Source organism: Mobula hypostoma, chromosome 5 (genome assembly GCF_963921235.1).
Source record: "Mobula hypostoma chromosome 5, sMobHyp1.1, whole genome shotgun sequence".
NCBI lineage: Eukaryota > Metazoa > Chordata > Chondrichthyes > Myliobatiformes > Myliobatidae > Mobula > Mobula hypostoma.
The window spans coordinates 144,202,237-144,227,884 of NC_086101.1; the positions used below are offsets into that span (position 1 = coordinate 144,202,237).

Here is a 25,648-nt window from a genome sequence, read left to right on the forward strand (position 1 = left end):
ATCATTCTCGTGAATCTTCTCTGAACGCTCTCCAATGTCAGTATATCCTTTCTAAAATAAGGAGCCCAAAACTGCACACAATACTCCAAGTGTGGTCTCACGAGTACCTTATAGAGTCTTAACATCACATCCCTGCTCTGTACCTCTAGAAATGAATGCCAACATTGCATTCACCTTCTTCACCACTGATTCAAACTGGAGGTTACCCTTTAGGGTATCCTGCACAAAGACTCCCAAGTCCCTTTGTATCTCTGCATTTTGAATTCTCTCTCCATCTAAATAATAGTCTGCCCATTTATTTCTTCCACCAAAGTGCATGACCATACACTTTCCAACATTGTATTTCATTTGCCACTACTTTGCCCATTCCTCTAAACTATCTAAGTCTCTCTGCAGGCTCTCTGTTTCCTCAATACTACCAACCTCTCCACCTATCTTTGTATCATTGGCAAATTTAGCCACAAATCCATTAATACCATAGTCCAAATCAGTGATGTACATCATAAAAAGCAGCAGTCCCAATACTGACCCCTATGGAACTCCACCTGTAACTGGCAGCCAGCCACAATAGAATCCCTTTATTACCACTCTCTGTTTTCTACCAATCAGCTAATGCTCCACCCATGCTAGTAACTCCCCGTAATTCCATGGGCTCTTATCTTGCTAAGCAGCTTGATGTGTGGCACCTTGTCAAAGCCTTCTGAAAATCCAAGTACAGCACATCTACTGCACCTCCTTTGTCTACCCTGCTTGTAATTTCCTCAAAAAAATTGCAGTACGTTAGTCAGGCAGGACTTTCCTTTCAGGAAACCATGTTGGCTTTGGCCTATCTTGTCATGTGCCTCCAGGTACTCCGTAATCTCATCCCTAATAATCAATGCCAACAACTTCCCAACCACTGATGTCAGGCTAACAGGTCTATAGTTTCCTTTCTGCTGCCTCCCACCCTTGTTAAATAGCAGAGTAACATTTTTTTTAAATTTTCTCACCTTTGATAACTTCCTTGTATTTAAAGCATTATATTTTAAAATGTTTAAATAGTTTTTATAATTATTATAATGAATATAAAATTTTCATATGGTGCAAATCCCTAAAGATTAGAGTCTTCTTAAAATTGTTTAAAATGCCTCTCAATTTTGACAGAAAGTGAGACGCCATCCATGGCATTGCTCCTGTCAAAGATTGCCAGGGCATTGTTGGGGCAGACCCTCAGACACAAGCTGCTTCTGAGGCCTTACTGCACCAGCCAGGTAGCTGTATGCAGGCATTTGCCACAGCTGAGCAGCTTGAGCTGCAGGTCAATTCCACCATGATTTGGTCCAATGAATGCACTGTATTTACTTTTATCAAAGAAAAGTATGCTATCCAACTCTGAGTAAAAAGGGAAGATAACGAGTGTGATGACAATTGTTAAGGTGGATGCATTGGCAAGATTGGCTGTGCTTAACTGCAAATATCTAAAAGGGATACATCCAGGTTCAAAAAGTTGGAGCATATAGGAGGACTGGCCATTTTCTGGGGGGTTCTATTTGAAATTGCAGTGGATACAGATTCAGCTATGGCTTTCAACAGGGAAATGTTAAACATGCAAAGGTAAAAATAAACAGGCCAGAAGGTGACCAAATGGCATTGACCGCAGTAGATCCAGTATAAATTTGATGGGTCTAATGGCTTCTTTGTCAGAACAATTCTATGCATGTAATCTACTCAAAGTGATACAAAATCAGTGGAAGCTTCTTTTTGACTGAGCCATTAATTCTGTTTGACCCTCCAAAACATGAACTTCTTTTGAAATGGGAATATGCACTTTGTCAGGAATTATTTTGTCTTCCTGGCATTATTAAGTACATCAGAATCTCACAGTAAAATAATCCTTTTGCTCCCACTTAGTCTTAAATATCTTGGATTCTACCACATGAATTCTAAATGGATCACATCACTGAGTAAAGATTGGGAAAGAACCAGTTAATTGATGGAAATAGAGATAAAGAGCCTCTTAGGAAACTTGTCTGCATATAATTAAAATCAAAACTCAGCTAAAGTCTAGAAAATTGTTTAAGAAGTCAGATATACCTTACAGGAAGATTCAAAGAACATCATTCATAATCTACTAATTTTACCCTCTTAGTGATTGGTGTTATTTCAATAGTATTGATTATTTTAATAATAAATGCACTATACCAGGCATAACTATGTTTTGATCCTATGAAGTTAAGAAGAACTTTTTATCTGTATTTTTTGTAGTAAAGTAATTTAAATGTGTGATTTGCATGTAAGGTTAAATTTTATATATGTAAATGCAAATGTAAGCACCTTGTCAGCTATATTCTTCTTTCTCTTCTAAGCTTCACAATTTATATTGTGTCAGATTTTTTTCTGTGTATGTATATTTCACTTTCCACTGTTTATTAGGGTTCTATATACTGTTTTAGGATTCTGTTTTTGATAAATGGGGCAGATCTACCCCATGATGTCTTATAGAGAACTACAGAGGACTATCACTGAAATTGAACCTAAATCTGGGTGTCACTATAAAGAAAAAGACAGACAAAGAACATTACTGATTCTAAATTTTGCTACTGAATAAAACTCCTGGAGGGATTTAATGTAGAACCATCCAAGATCAGTGTAGGTTCCTGCATTAATGCTTTATAGCTTTACACAAAGGGTTTCTGGACTGGAAGAAAGGAATTGCCAGTTCCAGCTACATAAATGGTTCCCTAAGCAAACAAAGTGAACAGTTTCTCTTGTTAACTTTTACTCTATCTGTCTGTCTGGAATGTTGAACCAATATGGCTGACTTTCTAATATTTCTTGATTGAAATCTGTGTTGCATCTTAATCAGACTAATGCCTTTCTTAATGGAAGTGAATTTTTTGCATGTATTCTTGGAGTCTAGTTCTGCTCGACACCCAATCTCACTGATAGGTTTCAATTGACAGCTGAGGATTTGTGACTGGACCATGAATCAAAACGGCAGGCATTTATACCCCAGTGCCAGTGACGATACATTGGGAATTGCTTGGCAAAGGTAATATTTTAAATATTTCTAAAATCTACACATGCATATCAAAAATGAAGCTGCATTATCTCTTCTTGTTGTCCAGCATCAGGACTGTTACTATTTGGTATAAATCAAAAGAATCAGTTCCCACCTCAGTATTTTCTCGTACTTTGAGTACAGTGGATTTGGAAATGTTAAAGTACTTGTACTTTCCCACACTGCTCCATATAAACATGGCTGCCATCCTCTTCAGAGAATTAAATGTAAAACATCTGTTCAGAGTACTGTAAGAAGGCTGGAGTTCTGTTAAAGGAAGCTTTTCACAGAAGAAATTTTAACCCCTTAATGTTTGGTACTTAGGATACTGTTTATTTCTTTTTCATTTATAATTTCTTTGTTATAAAAAATAACTTTTTGGGTAATAATTAGTTTAATCTGCAGTGAAGTAGCACAGTACAATGGTGCACGAATATTTGAATCTTCAGATTTGTGACTCATAGGTTCCAGACCCATCTGCCTGAGCCTCTTATCTCAGGAACAATGAGGGCAGCAAAGACTTAGGGTTTCCAGATAGAGAGGATAGGCAAATAAGGCCATGTATATCCTGGCACTTAGCCAAAAGTAGAGAAATCTTTCGTGGAGCAAACCATGCATTGAGCTCAGTCAAGGTCAGTTTATGACCCAGGTGACATAGTGAATTTTATAGGAAGGAGCAAAAGATGAGACATTATAAATTTATGGAATATTGACTCAAGACAAACACTGATAACTGTATGTTTGAAACAGTGAAACAAGTGGGGCTATTTCCAAATATAGAGGCACTTAATAATTGTGCAAAACCATATACTTACTGCAACTTCACGAAAACAAAATTAAGTCATCATACAGCAAAGATGACATTTAATGATGTTGAAATTGAACAGATGCAGGGCAGCAAAGAGGGATACTGCAGTTTTAAAAGTTATAATTCTGATTTTTTTTGAAGAGAAGTTATTACTTTTTGTTAAGCGTGTGAAAAGTTAGACCCCTGCCAGTAAATTAGGGACACGTTTGAAAATATGTACAGTGACATAACATTGTGCACCACACTATTGGCTCTCACATTTTTCTCTTTTACTAAGAATCATGTTTTTTCAAATTAATACTTAAAGTACAATTAAAAATTCAGCTTTTTGAAAATTTAGAACAGCCTTCTTTGATTATGTATTGCTTAGATTAATCACAGGGCAAATATTGCTTATTTTATTTATTGAGTGCAAATGTATGTACAATGTTTTACAATGACAGTAATATATTTAGGAATTTTAAAGGCAAATTCCAACTACCCTGATGAGGTCATTTACCACTGTGCACTAGATTTGTTTGTTTCTGTTTGCAGGTGTAATGACTGTCTTTAAGAACTGTGCATTACAGCATGGTTCAGTGAGTTATGTAATAGGGCAGTGTTGTTTAAAGTAAGCCATACGTGTGGGACTTTGTTAGGAGTATTTGTGTATTCTAGATCAGATTTAAGTTTCTTCTAATTCATAGAAAAACGTATGATTTGGCAGTGTGCCCAATCCGTCATTTAATTGTTGTATTGTAGGAAGTTTCTTAGCCTTTCTTGCATTGTTGTTAGCTTTAAAGATTTCTGAATTTCAAGTAACTGATGGTTTTATAGATATTGGGTGATGGGAATAATAGTCAAATGATAAAAAATAAGAATGAAAATCAGTACTCAAAAGGTTAATCCTTTTGCTTGTAGCATCAATACCCTCATTTCTTTTCCTCTTCTTGAAAAAAAAACTAAACCTTTCTGTTTGACTATCCTAGCAAATACATGGGTCAACACTTCCTGCCATAAGTTTATGTTACTGCAGTAACTTGCATTAAACTTACAGTGAAGCAGCTGTTTCAGTCTATACCCTGGAAGAGGATGTTTAACTTGATAATTGTATGTGAAAGGCTCAAAAGATTGATTTGTGTTCTTAAATCAAAGTTTTTGGGAGAAAAATGCAGACTAAATGATCTATTACACCTGATCTTATTTTCGCCAGTGCTGTAATTTAGATTTGTCGAACATTTTCAGAAACTTTTAATTTGATAGATAGTGCAACAAGAAAAACATGTTAATTCTTTGCAAGAGGAAAAACAGATTGATTGCTTTAACAAAAAATAAACTTACAGCCAAGAAGCCTCACTGTACTTAGAAAATATGCTATATGATTAATGCAGCAGAATCCATTAAATTTTCATAGATCTAAATATAATTTTGTAGTTACTCCTCTCAGGAACTTTTGATCCAAGAAAGCTAGATATGCATATGAATGCATGTGGATTAATAATCCATTAAGAAGCCATTAGATAATCTAATTTAAACTATAATCCATAAATTGGCTGGAGTTCGTACTTCAGGTGTCCTTGTGGAAAAGAAGTTTGTATTTGAGTAGTTGAGGAGTTGATACATGAAGATGATTATTTGTTTCACTCTAATCATGGTCACGTCGCAAGCTGTCTCGTAACCAAGGGAAACGAGACATGATGTAATTCCAGATTGAACTTGAACTACAGGGACTTAAAAAAGGGGAACAATAGACTATAGCAATCAATAACGTCTATTTTCCACATGATTATGTTTGGTACTTCAAGTTAACCTTTATGGAAATGGTGAGTGTAAATGCTAAAGTGTCGAAAGATGATCCATAGACAAAATACTAAAGCATTTGAAACAACTTTGCATTAGCATTTTCCAGAAAATCCCAAGGTTTGGAGTGGATTAGAAAGTTTGCACTCTGCAGTAAACTGGTTCACTGCTCTGTGGGCTCTTTGTTCTCTTCGGTAGGACAAACTTAATCTTTAGTTTCCTGTCAGATGACTTTGGCAGAGGCTGTGTAGGGGAAAGGAGGAGCATGTAACATCATTCAAAATACAACACCAACATAACCTGACACAGTGTGAGGACTGGTTACTAGCTTTGATTTGGAAAGGGATTATAGAAGAAACTATCGATGGCAGAATCTAGCAGTGCAACAATTTCAATACAGATCTCCCTCCATGCTAATGTTGTAGAAACTGCCACCTTGAAAATGCTGCAAATATAGTCTTTAGGGAAAATAAATTAGAGCTGTCCCATCTGGAATTTGCACATTGCCCCTGCCACAGAGCACTCTTTTCTTAAACAATTTGCTGAGAATTCAATGAAGAATATAACAAGGAAAATGAGTAATACAAAGTATCACAAAAGTTTATTAACATAATCTTCAGTTTCCTTTTATAAACCAAATACTGTACAGAAATAATATTGAAACAAAATGGACACTTAAGAAACCCCTACATGCATAAATAATTAACTTAAATTTGAGAGTCAGTAGAAAGGAAATATTCATTTACAACAGATACTTTAGCTGCTGTCAAGATCATGAAACCACTGAGGAGTGAACATTTTATTTTAAGTTCAGAAATTAGTGCTTTATGCTCTGTTAACATCACCTTTGAATTATAAACAGAGGGGGCTTTACAGTGGATTATGTGGTTCTGTTCTAACATCTTTGATAAATTAGCTTATTTTGGTATTTGGTCCCTCTTTTGTCAAATTTTTTTCTATGTTGCTTTGATCAATATCATGAATGATTCCAATGTTGAGGATTTTAAAATTAGCCAAGTGGTTAAGTTCCTGGCTGTCCCGTAAGTGACATTTTACACCTTTAATAAAAGCGAAATGATATGTTTTGCTTTTCTTTCTGCTGGGGAACCGATAAAAGTTGTCAAGTTTCTCAAGAAGTGCTGCAGGCCTTTCAGCCTTTTTTTTTGTTGTGACGCAAAATTCTCCCCATATCTGAATTCATTCCTGAGTAAATAAGTTACGCTCAAGTTTCTGATTATATAACTTAAGAGAATGCTCATTGAATGTTGCTGACTAATACTTCTAAGTAAAGACACTATTAATTCCTTCTGACTACACCCCAGTGATCACAATGCTTCATCATAAAGCTTCAAAAATATTTAAAAGAAAGGCAGTATTTTTCCAAACAAACTGTTGTCGCCTGAGCCCTCTGAAAGTTTGTACCAGCCTCATAAGTGTCTCTATATCTAAGCAGTTGTGACGGTCATGTGAAATTGGTGGTGTCAGCATTAGTAGAGGAAAGGTACCATAGGTGGAAATTGCCTGTTCTGCCTTTTGTATTGTTTTATTTCTGAACATTTAGACGCTCTAGGGTGTGATGATTGAAAGGTTTGTTGGAAAATATTTGAAGGAATGTTGCTAAACTAGCCAAGCAACCAGTTACATACATCAAACAATAGTCACGGCTTCTAACAGTGCAAGCAAGGTGTATAATTTCCTTCAGAAATGGAGAATGCAATGTAGTTATGCAATTATTAGATGGCATGAGAGGTTAAAGAGTTTCCTATGGAGCTGTTTACAAATTAACTGCATCCATGATTGAAACCAGCATGGAAACCAACATATAGAAAGTTAATATAGCAGGGATCAGAAGACTGGACCAGATGATGATTTTTGGTGCAATGAAAAACATGGATATAGAGAAACCAACACCTGCACATTCCACTCCAGGTGAAGAACCTTTCTGAATTGAAAACCAGCATTGTTCCTCTGCTCAGTGGCCTTGTAGGAGTACTTACTCCAAAGCAACTATACTGATTGTAAATGGCAACTCACCACTCTTGCCTTGTGCATTGGATTTGAACAGTAAGCTCTGTCCATCACCACATTGCCACATCCCAGAATACGAACACATAAAGTCAAGAGCAGAAAATGTGTTACATTATACCACTTCTGGATGCAATTTCAATACCTTATTTAAATTAGTGTGAATCAAATCAGCAAGATACTGTAAATGTACTTAGATAAACTGTAACACGTTAATGCTTTGGACACAACCTCTTTTGGGCGATGTGAACAGTCTCAACCTGCTGGTCAAAGACACTTCTCAGAATTGCTGATTTCTGGTTATTGTCTTTATAGTTACTGTTCGGAGGTTTGGGCGAACAAGATTGTGATGAACTGCCCTCCTGTAAGCTGTCCCATCAGGGAAGGAACACTGTGTTATGTAATTTACCTTGTGGTTCATTGTTAAAGTAGCAAGATTTAAACAGGGTAAGCCGGATTGGTGTAAATGAGAAAGATGTAAGACTAGATATACTGATAAATTACAGATGGGGTAGCACAGTAGGGTTGTGGTTACCACAAAGCTTCACAGTACCAGTGACCAGGGTTTAATTCCCGCTGCTACCAGTCCCTGTAACTGCGTGGGTTTCCTCCAGGTGCTCCGGTTTCCTCCCTCATTCCAAAGATGGACTGGTTGATAGGTTAATTGGCTATTGTATATTGTCCTGTGATTAGGCTGGGAATAAATCGGGGGATGCTGGATGGCGTGGCTAAAAGGGCTGCAAAGGCCTATCCCGTGCTGAAAACAGAATCTACAAGTAAATCAACAAGAAATATTTAAAAAGAACTAAATAAGAGAAAGGAAGAAGAGTAGCACCGTGAGCTTAGTCCTTTTGATGAATAGATACTGACAAATAAGGAAAGAGTGAAAGCACTGAATAAATATTTTGCATCTGGCTTCAATATGGAAGACACCAAAAATAGCAGGAATAAAGGGGCAAATAAAAGGAGGAACCTCAAACAATCTTTATCTTCAGAGGAGAAAGTATAATGGAAACCACTGGGTCCAAAATCTGTAAGATCCACTGGAGCTAGGGACCTGTACACGAAGGTTCTAAATTAAATAACTGCAGAGACAGTGGATGCATAAATCAAAGATCTGCAGAATCTCCAAGACACTAGAAAGATCCCAGTGGACTGGAAACCTGCAAATGTAATATCCCTATTCAAGAAAAAAGAAAGAAAAAGCATTGATCGCTTTACATCTATCATTGGAAAAGTGCTGGAGTTCATTATTAAGGATGAGCACTTAAAAAATTATAATGCAGTTCGGCTGACTCAGCGTGGCTTTATGAAATGGAATTTATGTTTGACATACCTGTTAGAGTATTTGAGGATGTAATGTGCAAGGGGAATAATGGAGAAACAGTGGATGTCATGAAAATCCATTCATTAAAGTACCACAAGATAAAATTCAGTAAAGGACAACTTATCAAGTGACAGAAAAAAGTGAGTTGAGATAATGGGATCATTCCAAATTACTAAGATGCAACATATAGGAGCTATAAGGACCAATGTTGGGACCTCAACTATTGGCAATTTATATTATTGACTTCAATAAAGAATACTGTTCATTAATTTGCAATAGTAGGCTCTAAAGTTTCATTTTTTAAAGCTACTCATCTTTTTACCCTAGTAACTAAAATTATATTCAGGATTACATGAGATCTATTGCATTTTCCAATCTGATAAAGACTTTGTTTACTATATATCCCTTAAATATCCACAGACAGCTTTTGCTATGTGATACAAGACTGAAAATAAATATTTAGAGTGGCCTTAGGAAGTGACTTGCACATCTTGATGATCCTTCACTTCTGCCTTAACTAGAGGAAAAATCAGAACCCTTCACCACCGCTCTCTTGCATCTCACATCCTTTGACTTCACTCATATTCTCCATATAAAAGATGTAGTTATGGGAACCTTTATACATCCCAGTTGTGGTCACCTTTACATGGCATATGTGGAAAGTCATTGTTCTAGTTCTACATGGGTATCCTCCCTACTATCTCACTCAAAGCACATTGGTGACTGTATAGATAAGGTTTCTTGTTCTTACACCTTGGAACATGTCTGCGCTTTTCTTTGCATGTTTCATCCTAACTTCACATTCCTATATGCACATCTGGCTCCTCACTTCCATGCCAGAGGTTGGTTGGTGGCCATTATCAAACTCATTCCCATTAATACTCACAGCTACCGCTTGATTCCAACTTCCTCTTATCCATCATACCTGATCTGCAGAGGCTATGTTCACACTTTCTTGCTTAAATAAGGATTCCTGCCTCCGTGGTTTCCATGACTGAGCTTGACATGTTTCCCTCAGTTCTACTGTTAGTTCTTCAAAAAAGCATAATGATGTTGACTTTGTCAGTATCAGAATCTGGTTTAATATCATTGGCATTTGCTGTTGCTTTGCGGCAGTCCAGTACATTGCAATACATAATCATGAAAATCTATAAATTACAATAAGAAGTATGTACAGTATTTAAAAAAAAATGAATAATTGGTACAAAAAGAGAAGGAAAATGAAATAGTGAGGTACTTCATGTATTCATTGTCCATTCAGAAATCAGATGGCAGCAGGGAGGAAGCTGTTCCTGACACTTCATATGTGTGCCTTCAGACTCCTGTACCTCCTCCATGTTGGTAGAGATGAGAAGAGGGCATTTCCTGGGTGATGAATCTTCTTAATGATGGCTGTCACCTTCTTGAGACATCACCTTTGGAAGATGTCCTTGATGCTAGGAAGGCTAGTGCCCATGATGGAGCTGGCTGAGTTTACAACTTTCTGCAGTTTTTATTTTGATCCTGTGCAGTGGCCCGTCCATACCAGACATAGATACAACCAGCTAGAATGTTCTCTGTTGTATATCTTTAAAAATTGGAAGTGTCTTTGGTGACATACCAAGACTCCTCAAACTCGTAATGAAATATAATCACTATCAAAGGGGGAAGATGCCAAAATAAGAAGGTGGGGGAGTGGAGAGGTTGTGAAGTAAGAAGTTGGAAAGTGATTGGTGGAAAAGGTAAAGAAGTGGAGAAGGAATCTGATAGGACAGGAGAGTGGACCATGGGACAAAGGGAAGGAAGAGAGGAACCTGGGAGAGGTGGCAGGCAGATGAGGAGAAGAAGTGGGGAATAGAAAAAGAGGGAAGGGAGAGGGGAAAAAATTGCCAGAAGGTGGTGAAATCAATGTCCCTGCCATTAGGTTAGAGGCTAGCTAGATGAAATATGGGGTGTTGCTCCTCCAACCTGAGAGTGGCCTCATTATGGCAGAAGTGGAAGTCATAGACCAACATGTCAGATCGGGAATGGGGATATGAATTTAAATAGTTGGTCACTGGGAAATCATGCTTTTTGCAGATGGAGCAGAGGTGCTCGACAAAGTGGTCCTCAATCTACATTAAGACTCACCAATGTAGAGGAGGCTGCATGGAGAGCACCAGATACCGTAAGTGACCACAACAGATATATAGGTAAAGAGTTGCCCCACCTGGAAGCCTGTTTAGGGCTCTGAATAGAAGTGAAGGAGGAGATGATGGGCAGGTGTAGCAGTTCTGCTGCTTGCAGGGGTAAGTGCCATAAGGGAGACCCATTTGTCCTCGGCTACCACCCCATCAGCCTCCACATCCAGTGCATCATTCTCTGCTTATCAGGACCACCTCTAAAGAGATTTCCTTGAGACAGATTTGTAAATATAAAACAGTTTCCAACAAACAGTCTGCTGAAGGAACTCAGTGGGTGGAGCAGCATCTGTGGAAAGACAAGAATTGTGGGTTGTAAAGCTGCATCAGGACTGAGAGCAGAGAGGCGATATGACCTGTATAAGGAGGCAGAGGAGAAGGAGCATAATGAATTAGGAGTCTAAGGTAAATGTTCATGTGGGGGAGGAAAGAGAATGCAGAATAGTAAGAAGTTCGAAGAACCAGAGAGATTGCTTCAGGGACTATGAGAGTGCCCCTACCACCAAGCAATAGAGGATTGTCAAGGTGGAATTAAGTGGAGTTGAATAAGTACTGGGAGAAAGGAGATAATGAAATGGGGCTGCGAGTGTGCAGAAAAAAAGTTCACTTAGATCGGTAGTATACACAAGGAGATGGTGGTTAAGGACATAAGGTAAATAATGAATATATATCTGAGTTATGGGCTGATTTCTATGAAGCAGTATTTGCTGTATGGGACATGTATCTCCGGATGATACTCAGCACACAGAAAGAGATGGTACACCAGAATAAAGGGTATCCAAAATGGATACATCAGGAATGTCACATGTGAGTGTGCAGTTCAAGAACTACCAGAGGACTAAAAGATTAACTGAATTTATTTACTTTTACAAACAGAAATGCAAATGAATCTGCAGACTGTCCAATAAAAATGTTGCAAAATGTGCTTGCCCTCAGCAACACCCTACTTCAATCTCTTAGTCACTCCCAACATTTCCTCCAAAGGAAACAAAAAAGGCTGGGAAAAAGAGATTAAAACCGAAAATACATAAAGTAGGTCAGGCAGCAACTCTGCTGAGGGAAGCAGAGTTCATTTTCAGGTCAACGATATTTCATCAGAACATTTCATCCCCTTACAATGGCAATCTTAGCACCTCCTATTATCCTACTGTATCCCAAATGTACCTTCTATAATTTAAGCATTTACTTATACCCCTTTCATTTCATTATCCAGTAATCACTGCTTATGATGGTGTCTGCACACCTGGGAGGCAATTCACAGATTTGCTGAACAGTCCTGAAGTCTGACCCAAGACTTTTGGTTACCTTTAATTTTGATCTATTCATTCACCATTTTTCAGCTATCTGGACTCAATACTAAAGGGAACATTTTCAGATCTTATCCAATATCCCAGCTGTTTTGGATGAAGCTGTCGATATTATTTCTTTGATATCTTTTTAAACTTCCTCAGGACAGATACTTTTTGACATTACTTGTCCTGATGTCACACCTTTGTTTGCTTTGTCCAATTGGTCTCTTTTCCATTTATTCCCTCCTACTTTCAACCCTATCCTTTTTATTCGTTATTCTACTTCTGCAACTGGCATTTCTCTACCACCTCATCCAAGTTCATTATATTCTGTTGCATCTCCACCTCATCCAAGTTATAATGAAAAGAGGTCAACATGAAATGTGATTCTGTTGGTGATCAGCCAAGTTCTGTTTCATAATATTTGACATCAAAAATATATTACTTCTGAGTGAAAAACGAATGCCAAATTTATGGAAGTTTTATGGTGGTGCACCAGTAAATATGGAATGGGACAACACCGAAATTTTACTTCATGGTACCATGGTCTTTTCATTGCCCTGAGCATCTCTTTTGTTAAGAGAATGCTATTACTTCCAGGATTAAAGCAAAGGTCTTGGCAGGTTTTCATGGACATCCTGATGGAAACCTCTGGCCTTGGCTAGCACCAGGAATATCTTTGCTGACTATCTTATGTTGAGAATCAATTTCTGCATCTGCAGATTTTTTGAACATATAATACTCCATTCACCATTCTAAACGATAGGTGCTCATGATTTTCCGGTACATATTTTCATTAGTGAAAGCAGAAGAAACTGCCTCCTCATGTTGCACCTGTAATTATACCATTTTCATCAGTTGCATAAGTAGTTAATGAGTTGCTTGGCTGTTATAAGTGTGAAACATATTGCTGATTTAGCATTGTAGAAGAGGGAGTATGCAAAATTTGCTGAGTCCAATTCATTGCTTTGTCCATGGTAGCCCTAACAGAGAATATGTGGAGATACTGCCCTTGTGCTGAAAGATGAATTAATGTATATGTAACAGTGATATATGACCTACATTCCTAGAAGATGAAGTATAGTCGTATATTTAGTGGCTGTTAGTCATGCATTTTGCCAGCAATATTTTGAAAGGTTTACCTCCACTGAGTTTAATTTCTGCAGTACAACATAATAGAAACCAGAAATAACACACTGTAGTCATATTCCTTCAAGCAACCAATCTGAAGTAAATTGCACCAGTAAATTATCTTGTTTGATGCAGAATACAGGTAGAGGTGTCCAGGTGATACTCTTTTCAGGGGAACATCTGGGATTTGTATTTGGAAATTTGCCTCATATTTTAAAAAAGTATAATGTTGAACTATTACTGACCAAATACTGTAGATCTGAGTGGAGATTTTGAGATTACTTTTCTGCCTTTTATTTATTTTCTTTAGCAATACAGTGGGCATAGGCCTTCTGGCCCTTTGAACCGCACCACCCAGCAACCCCTGACGACTCTGATTTAAAGCTAGTCTAGTCGTGGGATAACTTAAAATGACCAATTAACTTACCCAGTATGTTTTTGTACTTTGGGAGGAAACTGGAGCATCCAGGGAAAACATGAACATTCCATGGGAAGGATGTACAGAGTCCTTATAGAGGACACCGGAATTGAACTCCAAACTCCAACTGTAATAACATCTCGCTGACTGCTCTGCTACCACGGTGCCCCATAGGGTTATTCAGAGGGGTCTGTCACCGCATCATGGTCAACCAGCAAATGTCCTGCAGCAGAACGACCATCACTGTTTTGTATATGTGGCTGTGGCGAGCATCCCAGTTGCTTTATTGGTTGGGGCTACAGAGGGAGTTTCAAGTGTAGCTGCCAAAAATAATTAATTCTGGTTGTGTTCAAGCTGGCAGTAGAGACCAAATTTTCCACCTTTCAATTTCGAATTCCTCACATTTTATCCTGAAAGGACACTCCAGCTGTCAGTCTTGTTGCTTCCAGGTCCTGGGTTTCCTTGTTCCATGGCCAATTCTGAATGGTTGTCCAGTTTTTGTTCCTGTACTTCTCTGTTCAAAGCTACATGATTTTAGCAGACTTAGCCATTAGCAAGGAATATGTGTTCCAAAATGAAACTTAACATGTACAACTGTTTGGTTCCTCTAATGTGCATTTCAGACTCTAGATAAAGATGAGACTTATTGGCCTTAATTGAAGAAAAAATTATTTTCACCATCTCGAATCAGTGTATATTGCATATGTTTTTGTTTCTCAGGAATATTTTCTTGAAGGTAAAAGGGTATAAAGATTATTTTTGTAGCATTCTTTCTTACAATTCCTTTCATTTGCTTAGAGCAAAAAAAACTCATGAAATTGAAAATAATACAAGACCAAAAACAAAAAAAAACTTGCCATAGATAGGTGGAGCATGAAAAACATCTCATCTGAGGGCATCAAAAATTGGTATGGCAACTGCTCTGCCCAATTACAGAGAGTTATGTGAACAAGCCAGTCCATCATTCAAACTAGCCTGCATGGACCTGTCTACACATCATCAGGAAAGCAGTCAACATAATCAAGGACCCCTCCCACTCCAGTCATTCTCTCTTCCCCTTCCACCTGTCAGGAAGAAAGCTTGAGAATAGGTACCATCAGACTCAAGTGCGGCTTCTATTCTGCTGTTAATCAGTATCTTGAGTGGACCTCTCATCCATGAAATGATGAATTCCTGATGTCCCAATCTACCTCAATGTGACCATAGCACATCATTTGTCTAACTGCACAGTATTTGTCTGAAACTGTAATACTATGTTCTGCATTCTGTTTTCATAATTATGTATGGAATGATTTGTCTGAGAGGCATGGAAAACAAAACCTTTTCATTGCATCACAGTACTTGTGACAACACTAAACCAGAACCAATACCAATGTATAACAGTTTCAAAGGTTCTTTATAGAAAATAGGGAGAACAGAAAATCCAGGTTTACTTAACGAACTGTGCTCCTGGGATTGATAACTGATGTTGCTTTAACCCTGCTCATTAGATAAAGCAGCAACATCAAAGTGAATTACTTTTCAAAACAACGTGCTTGAAAGGCTAGTTGAACTTCTTCAGTTGATTCAGCTTTGGCCAGTTGAAACCATCCAAAATCAGTGATAGGATAGAGCAGTTGCCAAACAAAATATCCACAGCACAAGCCCAAAAGATCATTCTCCACCTTCCAGTATTCAGACGGCATTATTACATGTGACACATCAGGAGTAAATGGAAACACACCAAGAAGGTGCATGTCAATTTTATTATATTAAACTGGAGGGGTCAAGAAGAAACTATTCAGCAAATTAACTTGCTTTGTAGACTATCTTAGAGACTTCAATGTTTGTGTTTACTTCTGGCAGCATACTAATGTACTGTACCTATACATTGACACTGTAAGTTGAATATAGCCTGGAAGCTGGTAAACTTCATATGTGAGGCATAAGTTTTTCCATTGCCATTGCCTGCAACAGAGTCTAAAGGGTGATGAGTGAAAAACATCATTCCTTTTTGATTGTTTTGTCTTTTATTCCATGAGTACTTCTTGAATTAATTGCAACTTATTGTATTTTAATTTATTTTATCATAGCATGTAACAGTGTAATTAAAGCTAAAGGTAATGACGTGGTAGCATGATGAATTGCTGTATCAGATTGATCTAGACAGGTACTTAATAGCATGTTCTCTAGATTATTCAGGCTGTTAGGGGAGGCACTGAAGGTGATTAAGTGCCTGCTAAGTGTGCATAAGAAGACTTGTATCTTTTAAAATGTTTCAAAGAAATATCATTTGCCTTTCCAGTTGTTGTGTGAGATGTATGTTAAGTTTACCTGTACAAGAAAACTACTATCTCTTTAAGTGCTACTTATTACTGCTTTCCCTCCAGAGAGACACAGCTATCCCAAATTATATTGCATCAGCCACCAACCTAGCCACCACTTAATAACATAAATGGTAAAGAATAGAAGCCTCTGTCCTGCTTCCTCTCTTGCCTTTCAGTAATACCCTAGTTATCTGAGAACCACTGAATTAGCCCTTATCTCCATCTTCTGTTCTTTAACCAAATATTTATATTAGGGACCAACCACATAAGCATGTATCTTCAAATTAAAAACTCCATACGATATACACTCTTGAAACTGCAGGCTCACTTTATCCACTGATTGCCACAATCCTGAAAATCTAAGACTCCCTTCATGGCCCCAATTTGTGGGAGAATGCTATCAGATTCCAAGCAGGTCCAAGCATAAGTGTATAAGTGCTGTCAAGCTTACGATTCCTGTATCTACATGTGCCAGTACAGATGTTCAAAACTGTTCAGAAACATTTCCTGACTGCACTCCAACTATTGGGATCTACCGGAACAAATTATTCCACATTGGATCTGGATAGATTGGTTCTTTAGAAGCATATGGGTTAAATGCAGGCAAATGAGACTAGGTTGGTGAGCACCAAGTTCAAACATAGAACACCACCACCTTCTGGTTCCCCTCCAGGCTCTACACCAACCCAACTTGGAAATGTTTTCAAAGGCCTTCATTTTTACTGGGCTAATTCCTGGAACTGCTAACCCAACAGCTCTGCAGGTTGCCATGGTAGTGTAGCACTCAGAGCAACACTATTGCAGCTCAAGCCGTTCCAAAGATCAGAGTTCAATTCTGCCACAGTTCTGCAAGGAGTCTTTGTGCGTCATTCCGGTGGAATGCGTGGGTTTTCCCCAGGTGCTCCCACAGTCGTACGGGTTAATTGTCATTGTAAACTTCCCATGGTTAGGTTAGGGTTAATCAGGTTTGTAGGGGGTTGCAGAGGCGGTGTGGCCCTAAGGGCCAGAAGGGCCTTCTCTGCGCTGTTTTGCTAAAATAAAATTAAATAAAATATTCATCAGATGCTTCAAGTAAACAGCTTACTGTGGTGTGGATCATCAAGGGAACTTATGGATGGGTAATCAATACTGACCTTATCATCAACAGTCAGACTCTGAAAGTGAATGCGCAAAAAAAACATCTGTATCTTTTCCCAATGATCAAAATGACATAACTTGATCTGGAGTTCTCTGTTTCCTTTTCCCCATCTTTTCTTGAACAGGAATGCAACATTTGCCATCTTCCAGCCCAATCCTGAATGTTAGGAGGTTCGAAAATATGTCTTTCAATACATCCACACATTTTTCAATCGGATGTCCACAATATAGTCTGTCAAGCAAGGCAGACTGCAAGAGACTAAATCACTATCTCTTTCTTATTGCAGTCTTTTGAAACAACCTACAAGTTACTTTGTATTTCTTATAACTTTCATTCTCACTCTTGTTTAATACCTCCTTATTGTTGATTTTCATCAGCTTTTGCTGATTTACTTATCCAAAGAGTAGATTTTCATTGTTTGTCCTGAATCACCTGTGTACCTCTTATAGAAATCTCAACAATTGTAGACAATCACTTGGCTTCTAAATAGGAAGTTAATTCACGACTCCAAACTGATGGTTAACAATAAAATCTACCTCAATGAATTGTATGAAACTGGACCACTTAGAAGAAGGAAACTCCTTCCTTGGAAACATTGTGGGAATACTTTCAGCAGAAGGACTGGAGCAGTTTAAGCCGGTGGTACTGAGCTACTGGATTTCATAAGGTCTGCATTAGCAGAGTGCTGGATTGCCCCAGGGTTATGCTCAAGTGTATAGCTCTGTGAGAGAGTACAGCTACGAATTAGAACATAACACAGGAACATACCCTTCTGCCCACAATATTGTGCTGAACTAAATAAGCTAATGATACTGAATTGCTAATCCCTTCTGCCTGTACATGGTCCAACACCATTGGTTATCTGCATATTAATGCCCATAAAAATGGATGATATTCTTTGAAATGAGTAATAAATGTGAGGCTTGCTAAAAATACCCAGATCCTATTAAGTATTTCAGCCCCTGAACTATCATGATCTTACTGAATGACAGAGTAGATACACAGATTAATGGTCAATCCTTCCTCCAATTTCTTATGTACTTCCTGAACTGCAATATAACCAGAGTTTTATATGTTTCTGTCAAGTTCACACACCAATACTAATCACACAAGCACCAGGGCTATATAATGTTGGCTTAGCTACAAACAATCACTATGGCCAGATTTCCCTGTAAAGATTATGATGTCCATAGTTCTGCAGTGGGACAACATGCTGCTAAATGACTGGAGAAGAGGTTCCTTCAGAAATACAGCTACAGTACATTACTTCAAATGGAGGTGGCTGACCCTTCTGCTCAAGAACATGTCCAACATTGTCCCATTGCAGTTCCACAGCTCAATTACCTTGTCTGGCCAGCTAACTATCATGTTTCTCCTCAAGTCATTAACATTAATGGAAACATGTTTGGCTGATAATTTTTCTCAGATTACTGTAATAAAGGGTATGGCAAGAGATACTTTTGGGTGAGAAAAACATGCATACTTTGCTTATCCATCAGACTCAGCAGACTATTATTTTTAAATTCTTTTCCAAACTTACATGATGTCCACTTGGAAGCAATTTAATCCATTAATTCATTGTGATTTTTAATACTTATTCACGTAAATTTGTAAACTGATATTCTTGAGAGCTTTCAGCATAACTGTTTTAATTGATTGATGTTTAAAAAGGGAAAGCCAGACTTTCTGCAAAATAATGTGTTGTTTCTTTTTATTCTCTTGATTATAGTCATCTCATAAAGAAAGGTAATATTATACAGGCCTACTTTACACTTCAAGAAGAACATGTTGATTATTCAATTCACATTCAGATTGTAATTATACCATCTGCTCAGATCCGTGAACACAGCCTTAATTATCAATTAGAAGTAAATCTTGGCAAACGGCGGGCATCATTATAAAGTGGAATGAAGCCTGTTTTATAATTCCTTTATTTTGAAGGAAATATTTCTACTTTTGCATTTAAAAGAAGTTACCAGTGCTTGTATATAAGGTCACACACAAGTAATGCAGCAGTTGGTGCTACTTTGTCACAGCTCCAGACATCCCAACTTTAATTCTGACCTGTGCTGTCCATGTGGAGTTGGCATGTTCTTTTGGTGACTACTTAGGATTCTCTGGATGCTCCTGCTTCCTCCCACATCCTAGAGATTTGCAGGTTGATATGTTAATGGCTACTGTAAATTGCCCAAGTCTGTAGGAAGCTGGTAGAGAGAGTCATGGGAGTGAATAGTGACTGGCAAATAAGAAATATCGCTCATAATGAATATTAAATACTACACCTTTTAGTGTTGTCCAAGGATGTGACAGTAAAGTCTTTTGTTACTATTACATGAATTGATCTTGGGTGCTAATTTCTCTGCTGCTGAACTGCTTGTTGTTCATCATAAGTATGATCTTGTTCTCTTCTGGGACAATTAGCTTGCTTCCTAGTCACTAAGCTCCACGCCGGAGTTTGTTTTTCTCTCCACACAATTTTCCATTCAGGTTATTTTATAAAAAGTAACATCTCTGCAGAACGCAGCAGAATAATTAGGTAGCTACTTCTGGTTACTGAAGTGGCTCAACAATGTATATAACAATAGTACAGTTGTTTCCAATGAGTACCAGAAGCATTGCCTTTAGATACAATTTTTTAGTGAAGTGGTGGGATAGATTTATAGTATGCAGTGGCTGGATTAAGGAAATTGTAGAGTTACACTGACAAGTCAACAATCATGATTAAGTTCTGTAAGTACTGAGGAACATTGTTGTTATGAAATTATGCTGTTTTCTCTGTTGCTATATTCTTCTGAAGAAAATAGGGTTTCAAAGGGTTTTCCTTCCAATCCTCATTGATCAAATTTAGGTGGAGATCCATCAGGATCTGCCAGTCAATATGTACATAACTGGACAATTCCCAAGCATAGGCCCTACTGGAGCATTTCATTTAGCTGAGCGTGACCTTAGGACAATCCTGCTCTCTGCTAATGGAGTCCAGCAGCTCAGTGCCAACTTCCACAGATGTCTGAGCTCTCAGGCCTGCTGGGCTTGTGCCAAAGACTTTGGCCCCATTACATTGAAAGGGAGAAATCAGCTGTTGGTGTAAAGGTCAATGGAGCATTCAACAATGATGACAGCTCAGACAGCTGCAGGGCTTGGTTAGTGCTGCTGAAGAAACAGTGGTCACAGGGTTGCAGACGGTACTTTCCCCATTACAATAACAACAGAAATTGTTGGGACGCAAACAACAGGAATTCTGCAGATGCTGGAAATTCAAGCAACACACATCAAAGTTGCTGGTGAACGCAGCAGGCCAAGCAGCATCTGTAGGAAGAGGTGCAGTCGACGTTTCAGGCCGAGACCCTTCGTAGTCCTGACAAAGGGTCTCGGCCTGAAACATCGACTGCACCTCTTCCTACAGATGCTGCTTGGCCTGCTGCGTTCACCAGCACCTTTGATGTGTGTTGCAGAAATTGTTGGGAAAACTTAGCAGGTCATGCAGCATCTGTGGAGAGAAAATCATAACTGATTAACACTTGTTTTTTCTCTCCATAGTAGCTGTCTGGCCTTCTGAGTATTTTCAGCATTTTGTTTTCATCTTCAGATTTACAATGTTTGCATCAACTTACCTGGGTCTAATTGATTAAATTTAACTTGGTTGAAATGGATGTTATTTAATTTATCTCAGTATTGTACTGAGTTTAATATAGAAACAAAGTATTGCAACATTTCTGCAGCAGTAAATTGGTATATTATTGACACATGTACAATGGTTAAATCAAATGTTTTTTGCATGCTCTCCATACATATCCTTTCATGCTATCAGTACATTGGTAGGATGGGGGAAAATAAATCAGAATACAAAATAAAATGTCGCAATTAGAGAAAGTGCGACACAAGTAGGCAATGAGGTTCAAGGCCATATTGAGGTAGGTGGTGAGATTGAAAGGCCATCTTATCCTACCAGGGGACTGTTCAATCTTCTAATAACATGGGATGGAAGTTGCTCTTGAGCCCAATAATATGTGCTTTCAGACTTTGTATGTTCTGCCTGAGAGAAGCAGGGAGAGGAAAGAATGCCCTGGGTGGGTGTGAGCTTTGAATAGTTTGGCTACTTTACAAAGGTAGTAAGAAGTGTGGTCAGAATAAACAGAGGAAATATGTCTGAGTATATTCTAACTGAAAGTCACCAAGCTTACAAATACTTGTCATTATAAGTTCTTTCATGATGGCAAAAAAACTGCTCTGTCTATTGTGTGAGTTGTATAACAGATGAGATAAAAGAGATCTATTGATAGCAGTTACCAGTAACCTCTATTAATATAATTACCAATTAATACAATTACCAATAATATCAATACCAATCAGTAACATTGTTGCTAAAAAGCTGGTGGCTTAAGCTTTCATTGGCTGATTTAAGATACATGGTGTGTAACTGGATCTAGCTGTAGATCCTCATTTGTGACTTCCTGTGGGTTAGTATCTAGTCTTTATGGAATAAATATTGAGTGAACAAAAGCATTCCCTCACTCGGAAGAAAAGGCATAAGAGAAGAGTTACATCATGTTCCTTGCTCTTTACTTCTGGAGTAGCTCCAGCAGGATCTTGGTTAGAATAACGAAAGGCAACCTTTACCAATGAATACTCTAGACCAGTGAATAGGGAATCAGTTGGTGCAGGGAAAAGAAATGGAATGGTTTATAATTATTTCAGTTATTAACCATGTGGACATTATTCTTCATCAACAGTTTTATGTGTTTTGGATTATGCCAATTAATATTTTAATAAAGCTATGCTAGAAATAGTCTTAAGTCATCTACCAGTCAAGTATGTTTCTCGGAAAACATTAATCTAATAAAATTTGGAAGTTATTTGTAGTTTTTGTTCAGCTTAAGCCAAGCCATTTTAAGCTGATAGAGAAGTATCTTTAAAAACTCAAGAACATTGAAGCTTACAGAATGTTTTAGATAATTTAACAATCCTTAAGTGCATTTGCAGTAATTCCCCTGTTTATTGTCTTGAGGGAAACTAGCTGCCCCTGCCACAATGTATAAACTATTCATCTGAGCTATGTGCAGTTTTCAGATCCTTGCAATCTGACCCTTAAGACCTGGGTATTTCAGTTTTATTTAAGCTAAGATTTCTCACTGGGTAGTTAGATACATAGCATTTTCTGGACCTGAATTCTTACAAAGTGATTTCCTTATCACGCTTGTTTGGATGGTGAATAACGTTCAATCAGAAGAGTGAAAGCTATCAGTATCTGCAGCTTGGATATAGAGAAAACAGCTAATATACTGCATATATCTTATTGTTTATGCATTATGAATGGGTCATGCATATTTGAGTAGCGGAGATCTTAAATGTTAATGACGTGTGTCTTTAACACTTTAATATGTACATATTTACATTATGACATAATTTAGGAGCATTATCTAGTCAGTTGATCAATTTTATTCTGTTATTTTTTTGGATTTCTCAGTAGATAAGCATAAAAAGTTGCAAACAACATCTTAAGAACCAGTAATTTTGATAGAGTAGCCATTCAAATCATGCATTAACAGAGATATATTAAACAAAACACATCTGCTTTGATGATATGTCTAAATATAAGATTTGTTATGTAACACATAAAGGACATATGAAAAAGATTTGAATAAAAATAATAGAAAATTCTCATAATTTTCTGGGATAACTTTTCCAGTCACTTGGTTCTGTCTTATATCAAAGCCTGAGGTTTGGTTCTGTTCCAGTGTCGAGGCTAGGGGACTAGAAATAACCTTTTAGTTATGGTGTATTGGACATTTAGTCACACGCTTCCATCTCATTTATACTGTGTGACATCAGTCTCCACTTCTCAGAAACCACACACTACTTGTTTTTTTGCTCTCTCTGGGAGTTACTGTACAGTTGTGAATGTTATCAATTCTCCAAGAATGATTACGCCTGCTTTTTCTACTTCCCTTGTGCAATACTGAGAAATACACAGAATAGTTTGTTATTCTTGGTGAGAATTTTGAAGTTCCAAATACTTTAAAACATTAGCAATATTGATTTTATGCCGTCATGCAAAGATGAGGAAAATTCACTGTAATTTAATGTTTCAAGTCTTAAGTAAATGTTGGAATTCACCCTTAATAGGTATGTCAAAGAGTTGCAGTGTTTGGCACAAGTGCCCAGTTGCTGGGCCCCAAATAATAGCAAAATTGGAAAAGATAATTACCTTTAAGGATTTGTTCAGCTGTTCTTTATTATAATTTGTGCCTATGCAGTCTATGGTGGTGAATGTCTTTGCATTGTCTATGGAGTCTTTGGTGGTGAATTCCTTCTCAGTTTTGAGGGGCTGCTGCATTACTGCTGAGAATCATAGTAAGCCTTGAAGGAGTAGTCTCCATGGCAGCTAGAGTGCCTGTAAAGGAAGCTACCATGGAGATGAAGGAAAATTAAAAGACTGCAGATGCCAGAAACCTGAAATAAAAGCAGAAAATTCTGAAGGCGTTCATTTCTGTGGTATTTCTTTCCAAAGATGTTGCCAGTTTTGCTGAGCGTTTTCAGCCTTTTGAGTCTATTTTGCATTTTGCACGTTACTGTGTAGATGGGAGAAATGGGAAAAAAGTATTTGAAGGAGGGGGATAGATCCTCCCCTTTCATTAGTGTAGGTCATGTCCTGAGCTGTCACTTACTCCAAGCCAATACAAGGTTTGCACCCTATGGAGATCACTGCTGTGCATTGGTGTTAGTAGGTACAGTAAGACATAGCAATCATGTGTGAAGAAGTATGCAGGGCATTGAAAATTATTTTAGGCAGAGGCAGACAGCCGCACATCAATGTCCCAGTGGGGAGCTCTTTACTTTACATCTCTTTGGGGTTTACTGCTTGTTTTACTGGGAATTATAAAGAAAGGTCACAGTTGCATATTACAGCTCCTGTCGCTAGGACACACTGATGTTGTCATTATGTCAGTCTTGCCAAGGCAAATCGTGCCCAGCAGTGTATGGACCAGTTTCACAACAGGTGGGATTTCAGCAGAAAGTGGTTGCAATTGTGTTGAAAAAACATGGATGAAGTGGCATTAATGTGTGATCTGTGCATAATAATCGGTGCAAATGTTTCCACTTTGAGCGAAAGAGTTTACCTTTCACACCCAGCCGAATGTTTACAGATTTCCACAGGAAACCAATTCCTCCATTGAAGCAGTGGGTTATGAACAGACTAGCCTACATAATCTTTGCCAGAATGTAGCACTTGTTTTCTAGGTGTTGAACCGTGGAATTGTGAAGACTTAAATGTGTCATCTGCTGTGCATAAGTTATTGAAGCTGATTTCAGCCTGTACCGACTTCATAGACTCTTCAAACTACTTCAAAATCTGTACAATTAGACCAGATTAAGTATTTAGCCTTGCTTCTGAAAGCAAATTTACTTATATTTTTGCTGAATGTTTACTGCCTTAAAAATGTGAGACATTCCAGTATAAAAATGAAACATTTTCATATCCAGCCACAGTTCACCGATGTATAAAGATTGATAATTCATCCTGAATAAGTATTGCAGGGTCACTGTGCTTTGCACATTACGTTTTCATTATTTCATCACAGTAATTTTCTTTATGTGACATTCACTTGCAAATTTAGCATTCAGTATCAAAGCATGAAATCTCGCTGCTCACTGCTAAAGGAAGTTCCCTGTATGTGTTTTTGGTAATTTGCACTACACATTTTACATTTACAGTCACAGGCCTTATCAAGGGCTTTCAGTTGAACCCACTGAGTAGCCAACTGGGAAGAGACAAAACTTCTAATTATTTTTAATTGTTTTGTAGAAAATTAGAGAAAAATTAGAACATGCATATAGTATATAATTAATATAGAAGCTGAATGGAAATAATTAGGTATTTAAAAAAGAGAAAATCTGCAGTTGCTGGAAATCCAAGCAATACACACAAAATGCTGGAGGAACTCAGCAGGCCGAGTAGCATCTGTGGAAAAGAGTAGTCAATGTCTCTGTGTGTGTTGCTTAACTATTTAAAAAATATGTTAAATGTTATGGCCAAGAAATATAGCCATTAAACCCAATAACATTATGCAGTAGAATTTTTGTCCAAAATCTGGTTGTCAGGTAGCTTCTGCAAAACTTTCAAAGTACACACAGAGATACCTAGACAGACAGTATGCATGTGAACCTCAGTACTAACTTTTGGATGTTCAAATGACTCACATTGTGAAAGTCACTGCGGGGCATCATAG

At 37.8% G+C, this 25,648-nt stretch overlaps 1 protein-coding gene across 11 annotated transcripts in view; it reads left to right on the forward strand.

Annotated features, from left to right (window-relative positions):
- Positions 1-25,648, forward strand: part of LOC134347065 (nuclear factor 1 B-type-like) — a 314,847-nt gene that overhangs the window by 270,012 nt on the left and 19,187 nt on the right. For 9 of the 11 annotated variants that reach the window (XM_063049136.1, XM_063049132.1, XM_063049139.1 and 6 more), the window contains one exon: positions 2,943-3,031. The exons of the other annotated variants lie outside the window; for them this stretch is intronic. In XM_063049136.1, the coding sequence (XP_062905206.1) occupies positions 2,943-3,031 (89 nt within the window). The remainder of the gene's footprint in view (positions 1-2,942; positions 3,032-25,648) is intronic. 11 annotated transcript variants of the gene reach the window in all.